At 55.1% G+C, this 14,917-nt stretch overlaps 5 protein-coding genes across 5 annotated transcripts; 2 read left to right on the top strand and 3 right to left on the bottom strand.

The window, feature by feature from the left end:
- The first annotated feature begins 37 nt into the window (after positions 1-37).
- Positions 38-3,130, top strand: HER10_EVM0008345 (uncharacterized protein). The gene is made up of 9 exons (XM_035483063.1): positions 38-1,066; positions 1,115-1,282; positions 1,330-1,521; positions 1,571-1,663; positions 1,709-1,840; positions 1,896-2,009; positions 2,063-2,103; positions 2,151-2,311; positions 2,359-3,130. Exons 1-9 carry the CDS (start codon positions 928-930, stop codon positions 2,684-2,686), a joined length of 1,368 nt encoding a protein of 455 aa, XP_035338649.1. The 5' UTR covers positions 38-927; the 3' UTR covers positions 2,687-3,130.
- Positions 3,131-3,331: 201 nt separating this feature from the next.
- Positions 3,332-4,630, top strand: HER10_EVM0002431 (short chain dehydrogenase; the record flags this gene model as incomplete). The annotated part of the gene is made up of 2 exons (XM_035472142.1): positions 3,332-3,757; positions 3,862-4,630. The coding sequence occupies exons 1-2, from the start codon at positions 3,651-3,653 to the stop codon at positions 4,628-4,630; spliced, it is 876 nt and encodes a 291-aa protein (XP_035338084.1). The 5' UTR covers positions 3,332-3,650.
- A 143-nt stretch (positions 4,631-4,773) lies between these two features.
- Positions 4,774-6,697, bottom strand: HER10_EVM0008030 (uncharacterized protein). Its single transcript, XM_035477567.1, has 2 exons — positions 6,256-6,697; positions 4,774-6,048 (listed from the first exon to the last, which is right to left on the bottom strand). The coding sequence occupies exons 1-2, from the start codon at positions 6,345-6,347 to the stop codon at positions 4,857-4,859; spliced, it is 1,284 nt and encodes a 427-aa protein (XP_035338613.1). The 5' UTR covers positions 6,348-6,697; the 3' UTR covers positions 4,774-4,856.
- Positions 6,698-7,448: 751 nt separating this feature from the next.
- Positions 7,449-9,633, bottom strand: HER10_EVM0010440 (uncharacterized protein). Its single transcript, XM_035479900.1, has one exon. It carries the CDS (start codon positions 8,950-8,952, stop codon positions 7,744-7,746), a length of 1,209 nt encoding a protein of 402 aa, XP_035338840.1. The 5' UTR covers positions 8,953-9,633; the 3' UTR covers positions 7,449-7,743.
- Positions 9,634-10,434: 801 nt separating this feature from the next.
- HER10_EVM0004582 (uncharacterized protein) lies at positions 10,435-13,953 on the bottom strand. The gene has a single exon (XM_035474218.1). The coding sequence runs from the start codon at positions 13,377-13,379 to the stop codon at positions 11,343-11,345; it is 2,037 nt and encodes a 678-aa protein (XP_035338282.1). The 5' UTR covers positions 13,380-13,953; the 3' UTR covers positions 10,435-11,342.
- Positions 13,954-14,917: the final 964 nt, after the last annotated feature.

The following is a 14,917-nucleotide window of genomic DNA, read 5'->3' as shown; positions in this document are numbered from 1 at the left end:
CTACTGGTGGGAAGTCATCCCACACCAAAACATAACGGGACGAAGAAGTGCAGCCTGGTTCCATTTGTCTCTTTTCCAATCACTTCGTACCGGTACAGAATTTCAATCAACACGCGAGCCAACCGCCGCCGGCCAGCAACCTCTTCGGGCCTTCATACAGCCAGGGGTGGCGTCTCTTGGGTTGCACACCATACAACGAACAGAATGGAGACCAGGGTGTGCAAGCGGGTGCCATCTGTGAGACCACCTCGCGGGACTGGAAGAGGAGAAGGCGAGCCTTTGGGGCCGCTGTTGTTTCTTGTCCACTTTGCTCCACGTACCTACGGTGGGAAATACTCGATGGATAATGAAGTGCATTCATTCGGCTTATCGACCCCGGGTCCATAGACCATACTGTGGCAGTCATTTGGGAGGGTAAACTCGGGAAGAAAAGGCAACCGTGCCGTGTCACACCCTCTTCTCGTCGTTCTCCGTCTTCCGTTTCCTGTCTCACGCTCTCCCGTTGACCGATCTTCTTCCTCACACTCTTTCTCTCAGCCTGGCACCGACCTTCCACCTCAGTACTTCCCTTCAGGATTCGAAGTCTCCTGCAAGACGATGCAGGCTCTGTGAAGGCTCATACCCCCCTTCCTGCAAGAGTACTGTCGCTTTTGCGCCAGTCATATCTCGCAAGATACGTCACGCGTTGCCGCGCAGCTACTTCAACCAATTAAGCGGGCACTTCTTTTATCCTGTCGTGGCCCCGAGGCCTCGAGGCCCGGCTTGCCTGTCGAGGTCCGCTTGTCTGTTGTCTCTTTCTTCTTGAGCCTCAAGCTTACACTATCACCAAGACTCGGTCTCCGTCCCCGAACCCGGTCTTGCGCGGAGGCCCACCCATGATCGGCGCCGAAGTTCGAACCTCTCCAAGTGTCGACACAAGATGCCATCATGCACAAGTCGAGCAGGTCAAGCAAACACAAGTCGAAGAGCGGAGGTGGCAGAGGTGGGAGCACGTGGAGTGCGTGGAGTGATTGGCAGTGGAATCCCGATTACCAGAAGAACTACAGATACCGCATGAACAGCAATGGTGAGTCATGAATCAACGTGTTATTGCGAATACAACTGACGTTTAAAGGCGAATACGACTATGAGTGGCAGGATATTGCGATGCCGGCGCCGGCGCCGCAAGATGATTTCACTCCCCGAGCAGTAGACGAACTCACGGAAACCATGGACAACCTCGATCTGCCGCCCACCACCGAACACAGTTATGGTTATGAGGGACAGGATACCGAGCATAATGGTAAGTTGGGTGACAGCGTCGCATAGTTGGGACTAACCCTGCTACAGACCCATCCTACATGTATGAACCTTCGGCGACATCCCAAGGCAGCTCAGGTAGATCTAGGAAGGGAAAAGAGACAGCCTACGCCCCAGATCCACCCGCTGAACGAAGTCCTTCCCCTGAAGACCCTCCCCCGCCACCATTAGATCCTTTCTGGGGCGCGAAGGGTGGCACCACTGGGCTACAGGATGAAGAATGTAAGTGAGGTTGACCTTGTGAAAAATTGTGCAGCTAACAAATTCAAAGTAGCTCCTCCGCAAGCTGGGGCAGAAAGCCTATATCACGAGTCTGAGGGATATGGAACAGCTCATGATCCAATTACGGCTACATACAGTCAAGGTGAGGCACTCGGCTTAGGGATCTGAACCATGCTGACGTCGGTAGACTCTGGATACGCAACGGCCGATCTAGATGACTATGATGATCCGATTGTGCAAGAGGCTATGTCGAACCGCAACGAGATGTATGGGACTTCCGGTCACGGTGGGTCATCGACGGATCCCGCATATGGTACAGGTAAGGAACAGGCGATAGTCCTCAATGCCATCCCCATGGCTGATTACCCAGACAGCTTATCCAGCGTACGAGGAGGACGACGGTGCGGCAACACCAAAGGGCCGCCAAAGCCCTACACCATCCTTCGACATAAGCGGCACTCATGGATCTGCTGAAGATCTTGACCCTCGTGAGTTGAATCATGCATTTCTAGCTTGATTAATCGACTCTGACAATTTGCAGGTTACGTCGTTGAACCGTCACACAAGTTCCGGCCCGGATCGGTAGGTTGCTTTACGTGGTTATGATTTCACTTGACTAAGTATGATAGGTCTTCAAGGTTCTATGGTCGGAACCATCCGGCTCTCACGCCGCAGGGAACTCGACGATATCCGAAAAACAGCAGATTCAAGACCAATTCGGAGGGTCTGTATTCATCGGTTTCAGGCGCTTCATTGTCATTGCAAATGATGAAGGGCACTGCACCTGCGTGTAAGTCGGTCTCAGTTGTCATCTGGAAGTTTCCACTAACAGATCAGGCCAATCCTCACGTACCAAGGCAAAGCTTGCAACAAGAGGGGCGTAAAAGCCCACAAGCACGGCATGATTTACAGCCACAAGCCTCATCGACCGCTTCGCGATGAGCCAAAGCTTGGATTCCCACCAGTCCGGGCCAAGATCACGATTGAGGGAGAAAAGCTCGCCAAAGAATCGCGCGTGAACTACTCCAAGCTTGTCACGGTCGAGCACAACGTCAAGGTCTTCTTCATCGGCTACATCAGCCCGGACGACTTTGAAGACGTTGAGTATGCCGTCGATGACTGCTGGGAGAAGAAGACCCGAGCGAAGAAGAAGTCAAGAAAATAAGCAGACGGCTTTGTCTGCAAACATGTTTGCGTCTCTGTCACAACTTGTGATGGCAGCACATTTTAACAATTATACGTTTTGGGAGGAGCTAGGCCTACCTATGCTCCTCTATCACGATGAGACGACAGTCTATTTTGCCGAAAACCCGGCTCATTTACTACGCTATTATTGCGGAAGCTATGATATGATGATTCACATGTTATCAAACATTTACTTGGATTTATCTGGCATGAGATTGATATTCACAGGGAGTTGGCAGCATTAGCAGCATTGATGCAAGCTCAAACAACAGTGGAGAGCATGGGAACAGGCCATGGTCAGATTGCATTACTAGAGTCTATTCTTCTCTCATCTCGCGTGGATATCTCGTCAACACGATCACGACTTTCATATATGTGCTATTTATTTCTCAATATCGAATTACCAACCTAACTTGCTCAGCCTACCTATGCTTGTGAAGTACCCTGCATATGAATTGCGATGGGGCTGCGCCGCACACCCAGGACGCTGGGTCCTGGAACAAGGCAGCCGTACCTTACATGGAATTTACAATTCCTGTCTGGTGTTTTTGCACTTTTGCCCCTAGGATTCCGAGAACCGGAAGGACCCCAAGGCAGCGAAAATGTAAAATGCTGTGCATCAGTAATCGGCCCCGACCCCACGCTTTTCCCCGGTGTGGGCCCGGTGTCTGGGAAACTGGAGCTAGCGGGACAGCCGAGGCTCGGTATCTTCTCCCCCGCAAACGTCACCGCCCGGGGTAAGGTCGGTTCTAAACTCTGGGGGGAGAGAGGAATCGATTGATTAGCTGTACGGATTTCCAATCCCGGGCCCCCTTTTTCACCTTCTTCATCCCCCATACTTTTCATTCTATTCCGACCTTCTAGCCTTCTTAACTTGTTTTTCTCCTTTAGAAACCTTTGAATCAATCAATTGAATCACAGAAACCTAGAAGAAATCATCAACAATGGCCGAAGCACAGCTCAACGACTTTCCCTCCCTCTTCTCCCTCAAGGGCAAGGTCGCCGTCGTCACCGGCGGCTCTCGCGGTCTTGGTCTGCACGCCGCGTCAGCGTACGTTCGATCTTTCCTTCTCTTTTCTTGCGTGTCCTCTTCGATCCGTACAAAATCCTGGTGAAAAGAAAACCTTTGACTGACGATGGAAAAAAAAACAACAGCTTCCTCCAAGCCGGCGCTTCCAAAGTCTTCATCTCCTCCCGCAAGGGCAAAGCCTGCGAAGAGGCATGCAAGGCCCTCAACGCCCTGCCCAACCTCCAGCCCGGCGCCGTCGCGATCCCGATCCCCGCGGACGCGGCGTCCATCAAGGGCGTGGAGCACCTCGTCGCCGAGGTCAAGAAGCACGCCGACCGCGTCGATATCCTGTTCGCCAACGCGGGCGCCACCTGGGGCGAGGCGTTTGATACCCACCCGGACGAGGCGTTTGCGAAGGTGATGGACTTGAACGTCAAGGGCGTGTTTAACACCATTCGGCTGTTTACCCCGCTGCTCGAGAAGAGCGTGGCTGCGAATAAGAGCGCTGGCGGCGAGCCGGCAAAGGTCATCATCACGGCGTCTGTTGCGGGCTTGGGGGTCGGTACGCTGGGCAAGCAGGGCACGTACGGGTACAGTGCCAGCAAGGCGGCTGTGTTGCACCTCGGTCGTAATTTGGCGCTGGAGCTTGCCCCCAGAGGGATTACGGTGAACTCCATTGCCCCTGGTTTCTTCCCGAGTAAGATGTCCAACGGGTTGTTGGAGATTGGCGGCGGCGCGGATAAGATTGGCAAGGGGAACCCGATGGGTCGGTTGGGGCGGCCGGAGGATATCGCGGGCGCGGTGGTGTACCTTGCTAGTCGGGCGGGTTCGCATGTTAACGGGGAGGTCATTGCTATTGATGGCGGGTCGTTGTGGCAGAGGGGCGAGTTGAATGTTCCTCCTAGTAAGTTGTAAGGAAGCTTCTCAGTAGGTTGTGTAGATGGTGTGTTGCTTTTTTTTTTCAACAAAAATATGTAATTGTCTCCCATCAGGGTTCACTTTGCCTGTGCCTCGAGTCTATCATGCTACCGTAATGCCGTTAACTTGCACTGCTAACCCCTTGCCTCCCGTCAATATGTACAGATTGGTAACAGAGCCAATAAATGAAAAGATCGAGAGAGTTCAAGACAGCAAAAGGATTCTACAACGGCTTCCGCGCCACCCAGAAACTCGCGCGGTACGTGGTATGCAACATACTCTCCCCATCATGGATATACGGCGCCGCAATCCCCGTCTCCCTCCTCTCCACCACGAATCCCACCTTTTCCACAAGCGCCATGACCTCGTCATCGCTCAACTCGAAGCTACCCGGATCCGCGATACCCGACGAATTACTCGCGTCATGGTCGCCGTCACCGTCGGTATCCCGCCCGTGGTTTCCGGGGGCATTATTCTCAAAATGCCACAACAGGGGCCCGAAATTGATGAGGAGACCGCCGGGGCGGAGGGCGTGGTGGATCGTCTCAAGGTAGCGGATGAGGTTGGGCGCCGTGTCGAGGAAGAAGACGGTCGCTACGGCGTCGTAGGCTGAGGCGTGCTCGGCGTCGGAGTAGAGGCAGAGGAAGTCTGCGGCGCACATTGACATGCTGCCTATTCCCGCGCCTGTTTCGGAAGACCGCTGCTGAGCCCGCGCGAGTTCCGTCGCCGGGTGGATGTCGGGCACGGCGCAGCTCCGGAGGTGGTTCTCGCGCGTGCGGTGGTTGGAGAAGGAGTGGACCCAGGGGTAGATTTTGTGCTGGCCTGCGGTTTTCGTGCAATTTAGGATGTAGGAGGAGGCGAGGAGCTGGTGGTAGGAGATTTCGTTGCCCTCTGCGTCGTGGCCGTTGAGGCAGAGGTCGAAGACGAGGCGGCCTAGTCCCGCGCCAGGAACGAGGACTTTTAGGGGTTCCACGGAAGTAGCAGCGGCGCTGGCGCCTGTTGTCGTACCAGAAGACAACTGTCGGGCCTTGCGCTCGCGATCGAGGGCTTCAAGAACGGGACCGTAGCATATGCTGCGCTCCTCGGCCCCTTCAGCAGACCAGTCGCGGTAGAACTGGCGGAGGGTGCTGCGTGCCTTGTCGGTGTCGCCGTGCTTTGCGACGCCGACCCAGTTGTCCGGAAGTTTGGGCTCCTCTGTCGAGTTCTCGTCTACGAGGTGGAAGGAGCGCAGGCCGTTGTGGGCGATGGCGCGGGCGAGCTCGGCGTTGGACTCGATGGCGTCGTCGGTGCGCTCGAGGGTGTCGAGGAAGTTGAAGGGCGGGGCGGCGAGCATCTGCCAGTGCGCCTGGGGCAGGGCGTAGAAGGATTGGCGGCGGAGGTGGGTTACGTTGAAGTGTGCCACTTTTGCGTATTGGCTGTAGGATGGTTAGTGAGTTGAAAGGAACGAGATCATGGTTGTGGTGAGGAAGATGGGAATTGAGTAAGGGTGAGGGTGAGTCCCGTTCGTTTGGTACGTCAGGATGAAGAATCCCAAACGCCTTGCGGAACTCACCCGTGATATAGCAGTGGTCCCCTCATCCAATTGCAGAACAGGAAGAGAAAACAGAGCATAAACCACTCACAGAAACGAGTCAAGGGCACAGAAAATGACCCTCGTCTCCTCCGGGTCGTCGACCGTGTTCTCCATGCCGCTCCATTGCTCGTCGTCCGCCATGGCTGGCTAGTTTGTCTTTCCTTCCCCCTATTTCCTTCCCTGTCAGACCTCTGCGCGTAATCCTTGCGCCGGAAGAAACGGCGTGAGAACTCTCCAATTCTAGCACACCAAGATTCGAACGCCGGTGAGGTTTCTGAGTTTTCCGGCGTTTGGTATGCTCGGTGGTGATGATGGTGAGTTGCGCAAAGTGCCTCTGATGAGGGGCACCGATTCCGAATCACCCCTGCTCAAAATCGCCAGAACACTCTCAACAAACTTGTAGAGTGATCGAGGACGAATGGTGTGCTTTCCGCGTTGGTACAAGTGAAGCAATTGGTCCACCCCGGAGAGAGGAAAAACGGGAGCGCGAGCAAGAAAGGAGGTTGAAGAAAAAAAAGCATCCCGTCGATACCCCGCGGCGTCGTTCCTCCCAACCACCCCGCCGAAAAAAAGGGTCCCCGCCCCTCCCCCTCCACGCCCCGACAGCGGCCGGCGGCTGCCGCGATCGCTCCGGCCTGCAAGGATCCAATGAGTTACCGGCACCAACTCATCGTTCAGGTTGTGCAGCAATCCCCCGCCTAGAACACCGTGGGGCTAGAAACTTAATCGCTGAAGATCCGGCATACCAATTAGTAACGAACGCGGTCGAGCATCGCAAACCCGTGGGCTTGAAAAGGGTCCCCTATATTAATTGGGAGCTGATTATAGATGCATAACCAGATAAGAGCATGATTTAATGGCAACCCAAGACCACATGTTGACTCAGAAGACATCAAAGCTTAGAAACTCTCAACATCTGTCACTTCTATGGAAGAGAAGACGAGCTTATTAGAATACAGAGCTTCTTGGCGCAACCGGTATTTTAAGATAGCATCAGTATACTCTAGATATTTATAACCATCCATAACCAGACTCTGAGTTGACCACGATGACTTACAGTGATATCAACTGCGAATCGCATTACTCACATCAAAAAATCTATTTAATTCATTTCAGTATCATATCGCATAACGCCTTCACATCACACTTCAACAATCACAAACTCCCCATCGTGTACCAAAGAAACATTGATGAATCCTCATTTCATTCCTTCAGCTAATCATCAATCTACATGATCGCGTTGCTCGCGTTGCTACTCTAACACATTCCATCCCGCAGGTCACAAAAGTCCCCGATACCAGAAATTACCACAAAGCAATCCCAAAACGCCCGCATTTCTCAAGATATGCTCGCCAATCGCAACTCAATCTCATTTCGTGTCTTTGTTTGTTTTTCTCCATGATCCATCTCTCATCGTCCATGGAGGTTCAGATGAGAATTCAACACTCATCATGCCTCATTCCGCGAAACTTGCTCCGTATCTTCCATATCCCATCAACCGTGACCATGAATATGACCGTGGCATGACCTTCATTACTCAGTGATCGCGGTGACGACGCTCCTTTCTCCTCTTGCGCCTCTCATCCGCATAATCGCTGCTCACGGCGCTCTGGCTGCTCAAACCAGGAATGACATGGTGATACGACTTGTTCCCCACATCGCTCTCCAGCGCGCTCGTGATGTCGCTCTCGGCCCAGCTGCCAGGCATACTCGGCTCGGGCTCCTCCCTCGGCGGCGGGAGCGCGTAGCCGCGCGTGTTCTGGTCCTCGGCGACCGTGGTCGCCCGCTGGAAGCTGAAGTCGCGCCTCGAGCTACCCGCAGCCCGGCCCCGCTCCTGCAGCTTCTTGGCCTCGGCACGGATGCGCTGGCGCTCGCGCTCCTCGTTGCGGTCCGCCGTGCTGTACACCTTGCGGATACCACCGTGACCGCTCTTCTTGTGGGGCGTCGACGTCGGCGTGGTCTGCTGGCCTGACAGCAAGCTGGTCGAGACGTTGGATTCGGTAGGGTTCGTCGAGCCGTCCCACTCGGATGCTTCAGATTCCTTGTTCAGGCCGCCGACGCGGGCGGGCTTCTCGTGGCGGTAGGAGCGGAGGTGCTTCTTGGCCTCGCGTTCGGCCTCCTCGTCAATGAGCACGCCGGCCTCGTCGTAATTCTGGGACGAAGGCTTCTCCTTGTGGCGCGCGGCCTCCTTTTCTCTGCGTCTCTTCTCCTTCTTGCGTTCGCGCTTCTCGCGGGCGCCAATGTCGCTGGGTCCCGCCGTAATGCCGGAGAGGGTAGTTCCCGAGATGCTCGTCTGGTTGTCGTCGTAGTCCTTGTAGACGCTACCGCCCCCGAGCTTGGTCGACTTGGTGGCGCCGGACAGGAGTGTGCCGTTGGGACCCCTGCGGCGGAGCACCGTGGTCTTGTAGTCATCCCAGTCGTTTTCCTTGAAGTAGAAGCCTCCGTTGCGGGCCCAGAAGAAGAACCAGATGCCGGTGATGACAAAGGCGGCGCCGATGAGGCCGAACAGCACAAAGATGGCCGTATTGTTGATGTTGGCCGGGTCGGTGACGCCGACGTGAGGGTCCTCCTTGTATCCCGTGCTATCGCGGGCGAGGAGGAGGGAGCGAGCGGCGAGGGGCCCGACGGAGCCCGCGTCGATTGATCGGGCTGTGATGTCTGCTGTGTCGGGGAGGCTCGAGAGTCGTTTGCCCGCGATGAAGGAGCGGGCTTGGTGCGCCAGGCCGTTGACGACGGCCGGAGCCATGATTGGCAAGGTGGACTTCAGTTGAAGTCGAGGTACGTGGTAAAAAGCTTTTTCGGTATGATATCCGGGTAGTGATTAACGATTACTGGCAGAACCAGCGATGATGGAGTTGAGACTGGAATGTGTGGTTGTGGATGCTGTAGATGGAATGCTTCTTCCGCAGTCCACTCTAGTCAGAGAATGGGCGATACACACTCTATTCTCCCGGTGGAATGTCGAAAAGGTGAAGAATACGGATAAGGTAAGAGGTGAAAGTTGCCTGGCCAGCTGCGTGGTGGCGGAAGGCTTGTTCCTATAGAAACCAGAAATTGCCGTGGCTGGGGGATTTGCGCGAACAAGTGAGGTGGTTGGTGGGGGAATCTGCCTGGGGGTCGCTTCCCTGCTCTCTCTCGGGACTTTTCTCTGCGCCTGCCCAGTGCTCCAAGGTGTAATGGCCTTGTTAAATGGAGAAAACACACTGACTGCGGACGAATAGCTTGGCCTTCTTCGTGTTCAAGTCAATGTGACCTTCGAAGGCCGTATTCTGTGTTGGCGAAATCATGTCGAGCACCCCGTCGCGCCTGCTCTCTCCCAGCCTCCCAATGACGTCGAAAGTAAACAGACCCACCTGCAGCCCAGCAACCGCAACCACCCTGCTCACCTTGCTCACCTCACTCACACCTCACTCACCTTACCCAATCACGCCAAACGATGTACCCCCCTTATCCCCTTTCGTGAATCGTCAGGCACCATCCCAGAGCCAAAGCCGCAAATGTCACAAAAAACGGGAACACCAACGGACACCGGACAATGGGGCGCCATTTCATTCGAACCGTTGGGTTCTCCCGTACCCGCCGCGCGGGAAGCGCACGCGGTATCCACACCCGTTCGAACGCTTTCCATTTCCAACACGCGCCGAGTGACATGTTCCCTTACGCCCCCTCCATCCCATATCCGGCCATCCAGAAGTAAAGTACTTTCCGAAAATCCGTTCCAACCACAACTTGAAAGAAATCACCATTGCATAAAAGAAAGGAAGAGAGGATGGCCCGTCTTCTCAGACCAATCCTCCAGGGCCTTCCAAGCGACCACTCTCCAAGGCCTCCCCAACAGGTGGACTAAACCACCCCGTTTCAAATCTGTATCACAACGCCCGGCGCCAACAGCTAGACGCTGAACATAGCCCGGGAGCATCGTTCTTATACCCAGGGGTGGGCGGGATCATATTCACCAATTAAATGTCCGAACCTTGACGTTATTGGTCTTGCACGAGCTCAGGAGAGCAGAAATAAATACATTCACTAAGTCCGTAGAGTTCCAGAAGCAGTCTGGAGTGTAGTCTCCCGATTCATCGGGATGCCCGGAACGGGCAAGTGATTGACCCCGGCGGTCCTCCGTGTTAAAATGGAAAGAGGGGCGTGAACGTACAAGAGATCATCATCCAACGTCCACTGGCACCACAATCGCGAGACAATTAAGCACATTGCAAACCATAGAGTTGTTGTTCCAACGACATATTTATTTCATATGCGGCCTACACGGCTCAGCCATGTTAGGGGTATCTTATCCTTGCCGCTAGAATAGGGAAATGAGATGGGCAGTTCATCCGCTACCAAATACCATACACCATAATAACCCCCATTGACGTTCCAAAATCCCCCCTTTTACCTGCCCATCCCAAAAGGCTGGGGGCTTGACTGGACTACGTCCTTTTGTAGTCCCCAACAAGCACCCTATGCCCGTGGCTCTGGACGGGATAGCCGAGCCCATCCCAATGGTATCCTGCTAACAATGTCCTCTAAGTAGAAATGGAGAAGAAGAAAACAGAACCGCGCAAGGTAGCTAACTAAGCGTAACAATTTGCTGAATGCCCTTCTCCCTAAAAGCACAAGAAGTGCGAACTTCCCGGATTGCCGATACAGGTTGTCTATCAAAATCGTCCAGCCCGGATGTCGTGCGCTAAAGAAAACACGACACCCATGACTCCTTCCGGGGTAGGAGACTGGAAAAGTCTCCGCATATGTCCAGAAAACACAACTCATTATCGTGTCCCGACCCTACAAAATCCAAAACGCCCGCGGGTCTCACCCGGGCCGCACAGCCATAGTCGGCACATACATGATTCGTCCTGTAGATGGTATAAAGATGCTTGAAAATAGAAAGATAAAGGAGCAGAGCTCGCGACAGCCTCTGCTTTGGGTATAAACTTTTCCGCTGCCAGAAAGTCGACCTAAGCAGTTGCAGAAGCAAAGAAGAAAGAGAAATGGAAAAATAAGAAGCCAATCATATCGATACAGCTTTCAATCTGAGTTCCAGGTGCAGAAACAACGCTCGCTCTAATGAAATCGTGCAAAAAGTGAAAAACAAATGTGCGTCGCTTCATCAACTCGTCATTGTCGTTGCAATTCGATTTAGGTAAACGGAATGCGGAACTGCTCGAACTCGTCCGCCTGGCTACGAGCATAGGAGTCGGTCCGGCTTTCGGAACGATCACGGATAGCTGGTCGGTCCATGCGGCTGCGGCGTTCATCGGAGTAGACGGTATCCCTATCGCTACCACCAGCAATGCGTGCTGCCTGGCTGATGTTGATTTCGCCGCCATCCTGGCACTGAATCTCGGCGTTGCCAACCCGCAGGACGGCGTGGCCCGTAACCTTGATGGTGATGTCGTCGCCGTCAATGGCAGAAGACCGGGTGGTCCGCGTGGTGGCGCTTCGTAGAAAGTCGCTTTCGTCGAGGCTGTCGCTACTTCCACTGGACCTGCTGCTCTTGCTCTTCTTCCCAGCCTTTGAGAGGGCCGCAGCAGTCAAAGGCACACCGCCGCCGCCGCTTACGCCGTTCTGGTAAGCCATAGCAGCAGCCTCGGCGGAGGCATATTTGGACTGCGAGTAGCTACCGCTTTCGCCGCCAGCCATGTATGAATGGCGGCGGCTACTGCGGGCGGGCGCGGGAGCAGGAGCAGGTTCGATCTGGTATGCGCGATGGCTGTACGTGCTGGAGCCCCTTCGGTGACCACGGGGCCTGGCAACAACGCCGTCGTCATATTGGTAACCATGGGGAACGATTTCCTGGTACATGGATTCCTCGCCATCAAAATCATCAGAGTCATAGCCCTGAGACATGATCTGTCGCTGCTGGGGATGAGGCTGAGGCGGTGGACGGAAAGCCTGTTGAGGGGCAGTCGTTCGTGAGCGGGGGAACGGCGGCGGCGGCATCATCTCGCTGTCTCTGTCTCTGTCCCGAACCTTGAGAGATGGCCGTCTGCCAATGGGGATATTCTCTTGCTCATAGGTAGGGCCGGGTCCATGTGGGTGGGCGTGGGCCTGGACAGGGCTAGGATGGTATCCGTAGTTGTCGTACTCGAAGGTAGACGCTGACATGGACCGGTGTCCCATGGCCGAAGAAGGCCGCTGTTGGAAGCGTTGGGCCAGGTTTGAGTGTCGGGGGCTGCTCGCCACAGGGGTAGGCGGGAAGTAATCATTCGACGGCGGCGGAGGCGGATGGTGCGGCGCCTGCATAGGGTAAGGAACACTTCCGGGGCCCCAGGGGCCTGGCGATTGGGTGTACGAAGCGCCAGGTGCGGGTGCGAACGGCGACTGCACATGCGGTGATGGGTGCATGGGAATTTGGATAGGAGCGGGAGTAAAGGGCGACGAGGCATGAGAGGAAGGCGGTGCGTGGATCGATGGTGCAAATGGCGAGGGGTTCGGGGCCGGAGTGAAGGGCGAAGCGTTGTTCGCAGCATGCCATTGCTTATTGGAGGTAGGTGGTCGGGAGCCTTGGCCGTAGTAGCTGGCAGGGCGACTTGAAGCTCGAGGACGCGCACCCTGTGCCTGTGCCGGCTGCTGTACACCGTACTGCGAGGATTCTTCTTCCGTAAAACGTGGTCTTCTGTATTCATCTGGCTTTTGGGCGGTCTTCTGGGTATGGACGACGGGGGACGTGTTGACGTGCTTTGTGGAGGGACGGGTTGCGGTCTTCTTGGCGGCGGATCGCTCGCGCTTCTCATGACGCTCCTCTCGTTCGCGCTGCTCCTTCTCGAGGCGTTCTTGTTCGCGGCGTGCAGTCTTTTCCTGCTCCTTCTTGAGACGATGTCTTTCCTCTCGACGACCTTGCTCTCTGGCCGCCTCGTCCCTTGCGTTCCTCTCGGCGAGTTTCTCCGCGGCTCGATCAGCGGCTTTTTGTTCAGATCGTCTCGCCTTATCCCTCGCTTTCTTGTCCGGGATAGCGGGGTGAACGGTATCGTCCGAGTCGGTATGGCCGTATTGCGGGGAGGCGGAGATTGGTCTCGTCATCCTGTCCTTATTGCGAGATTTGCCGCTGTTTGCCTTCTCTCTTGATGGGCTTCCTGGTGCGTGTGATCGGGCGTACTTGTCGGAGCCCTGAATGATGGAGCCAGTCTCCTCGTCGACGTCTTCGCAGTGGGCAACAATCTTTCTGGAGGCCATGATGAAGCGGTGTCGATCGTCGTAATGGGCTATGGTGTGTTTGTGTTGGCTCGGTAGTCGAGCGACTGGTGATAGGAGGCAAAGGTGCCTCGACAGAGGCGAGCAATCGTAGGTTCGTAGCAAGTGATCGAAGGTGTGGTGAACTGGGGGGGAAGAACTTGGCTGCGGTGGGAATCGGGAACTTTTTTGTATAAAGGGCGGACGAGAAAGGCAGTGGAGATGCGGAAGGGGATGCGACCACTATCTGATGGAGGGAGGGCCCGTATTTGTGGGGATGAAAATCCGACCAGGATGAGGGGGGCGTGAAATTGGGTGTGGGAGAAAATGAGACGCTGCGGATGCTGGTGCTGATGCTGGCTAGGTGTGTGAGGCCGGCCAGGCCAGGTTACTCGCTGTTCGTTGTTCGTTGTTGGCTGGGTTGTCAGGAGAGGAAGGGTCGTTGAGGTATTATGGATCGTCAGGAGAGCGCGGACGAGGGAGAGAGAGAGATGATATTTGTCGAATCTGTTGTTGTGTTTCGTTGTATACAACGTGGGATCGATAATAATCCAAGAAAACGACGGATGACCGTGGCCGTGGGCGGGCTGTGGACGAACGTGCTGTCTTATTAATCCTGCCCTGCCTACCTACCTCACCCGACCTATGCTTTGCATTGCAGGTAAGGTACTTCGTTCGTACGGATAGGACAGGTAGCGTGAGTGTGTGCAGTTGCGATTGTAGTGTAATGACTGTTGCGCCGTGAGAGGAAGAGTCCGGAGCCAAGGGAGGGGAGGGCGAGCGAGGTGTGTGCGCAGCCCAGCAACTCATTCGCAGCACCACAAGTGAAAAAATAGCCTACGGAAAGGCCAATCGCGGGGGCGGCCCTGGACTTGACGACCCGATGGAGGGGTGTGGTCACAGCAAAAAAAGGACCTGACAGCGGATGAGGTCTTCTCGTTGCCCGGGGTGCTCTGCCGCTCGTCCAGTGTCACTCCAATGACCGGCCAGCGCTCGATGATAGCAAGCACTACAAGTGCCTCGAGTGAAGGAGGAGGGGCGTGTGCCTGAGCCCGCAAATGGCTGTGAGAGCTCTGATGGATCTAGAGACTTGGCTCCGGCTTTGATTCTCGACTATCCGAGGCGGACGGGAGCGCTGGAACGGACTATGGTTTGCGGGAGACGGAGGACAGGCCTGTAACGTTAGAGAGAGACGGAGAGGCAGACAGAGAGGGTGTGCGAGAAGATGGGCTGCTGGTGCTGCCCAGCTTTGCAACGTCTCTCCCAAGTTGCACAGTCGAAATGCCAGGGTCTGTGATTGTCAAGAACGTGTGCGAGTCTGGAGAAGCATGGGACCCAAGGAGGACAGGGAATTTCTTTGCTGTCGTCACTTCTCCCTGTCAAACTGTATCGAAATCGCCTAAAATTGGGTGGAGGACAGAGATTGCCGGCTTGTGGGAACTCTTCTTTTTTTCTTCTGGCCCTCGTTGGGTCCTGGGAGTCGGGATTCCTGGGTGGGAAAACTGCGACAACCCACATCAGAAACAAGCTAGAGCTAACAG

Source organism: Colletotrichum scovillei (assembly GCF_011075155.1).
Source record: "Colletotrichum scovillei strain TJNH1 chromosome Unknown Contig00001, whole genome shotgun sequence".
NCBI lineage: Eukaryota > Fungi > Ascomycota > Sordariomycetes > Glomerellales > Glomerellaceae > Colletotrichum > Colletotrichum scovillei.
Note: the sequence above shows the minus strand (reverse complement) of the source record. Positions and strands in the feature narration are given on the sequence as shown.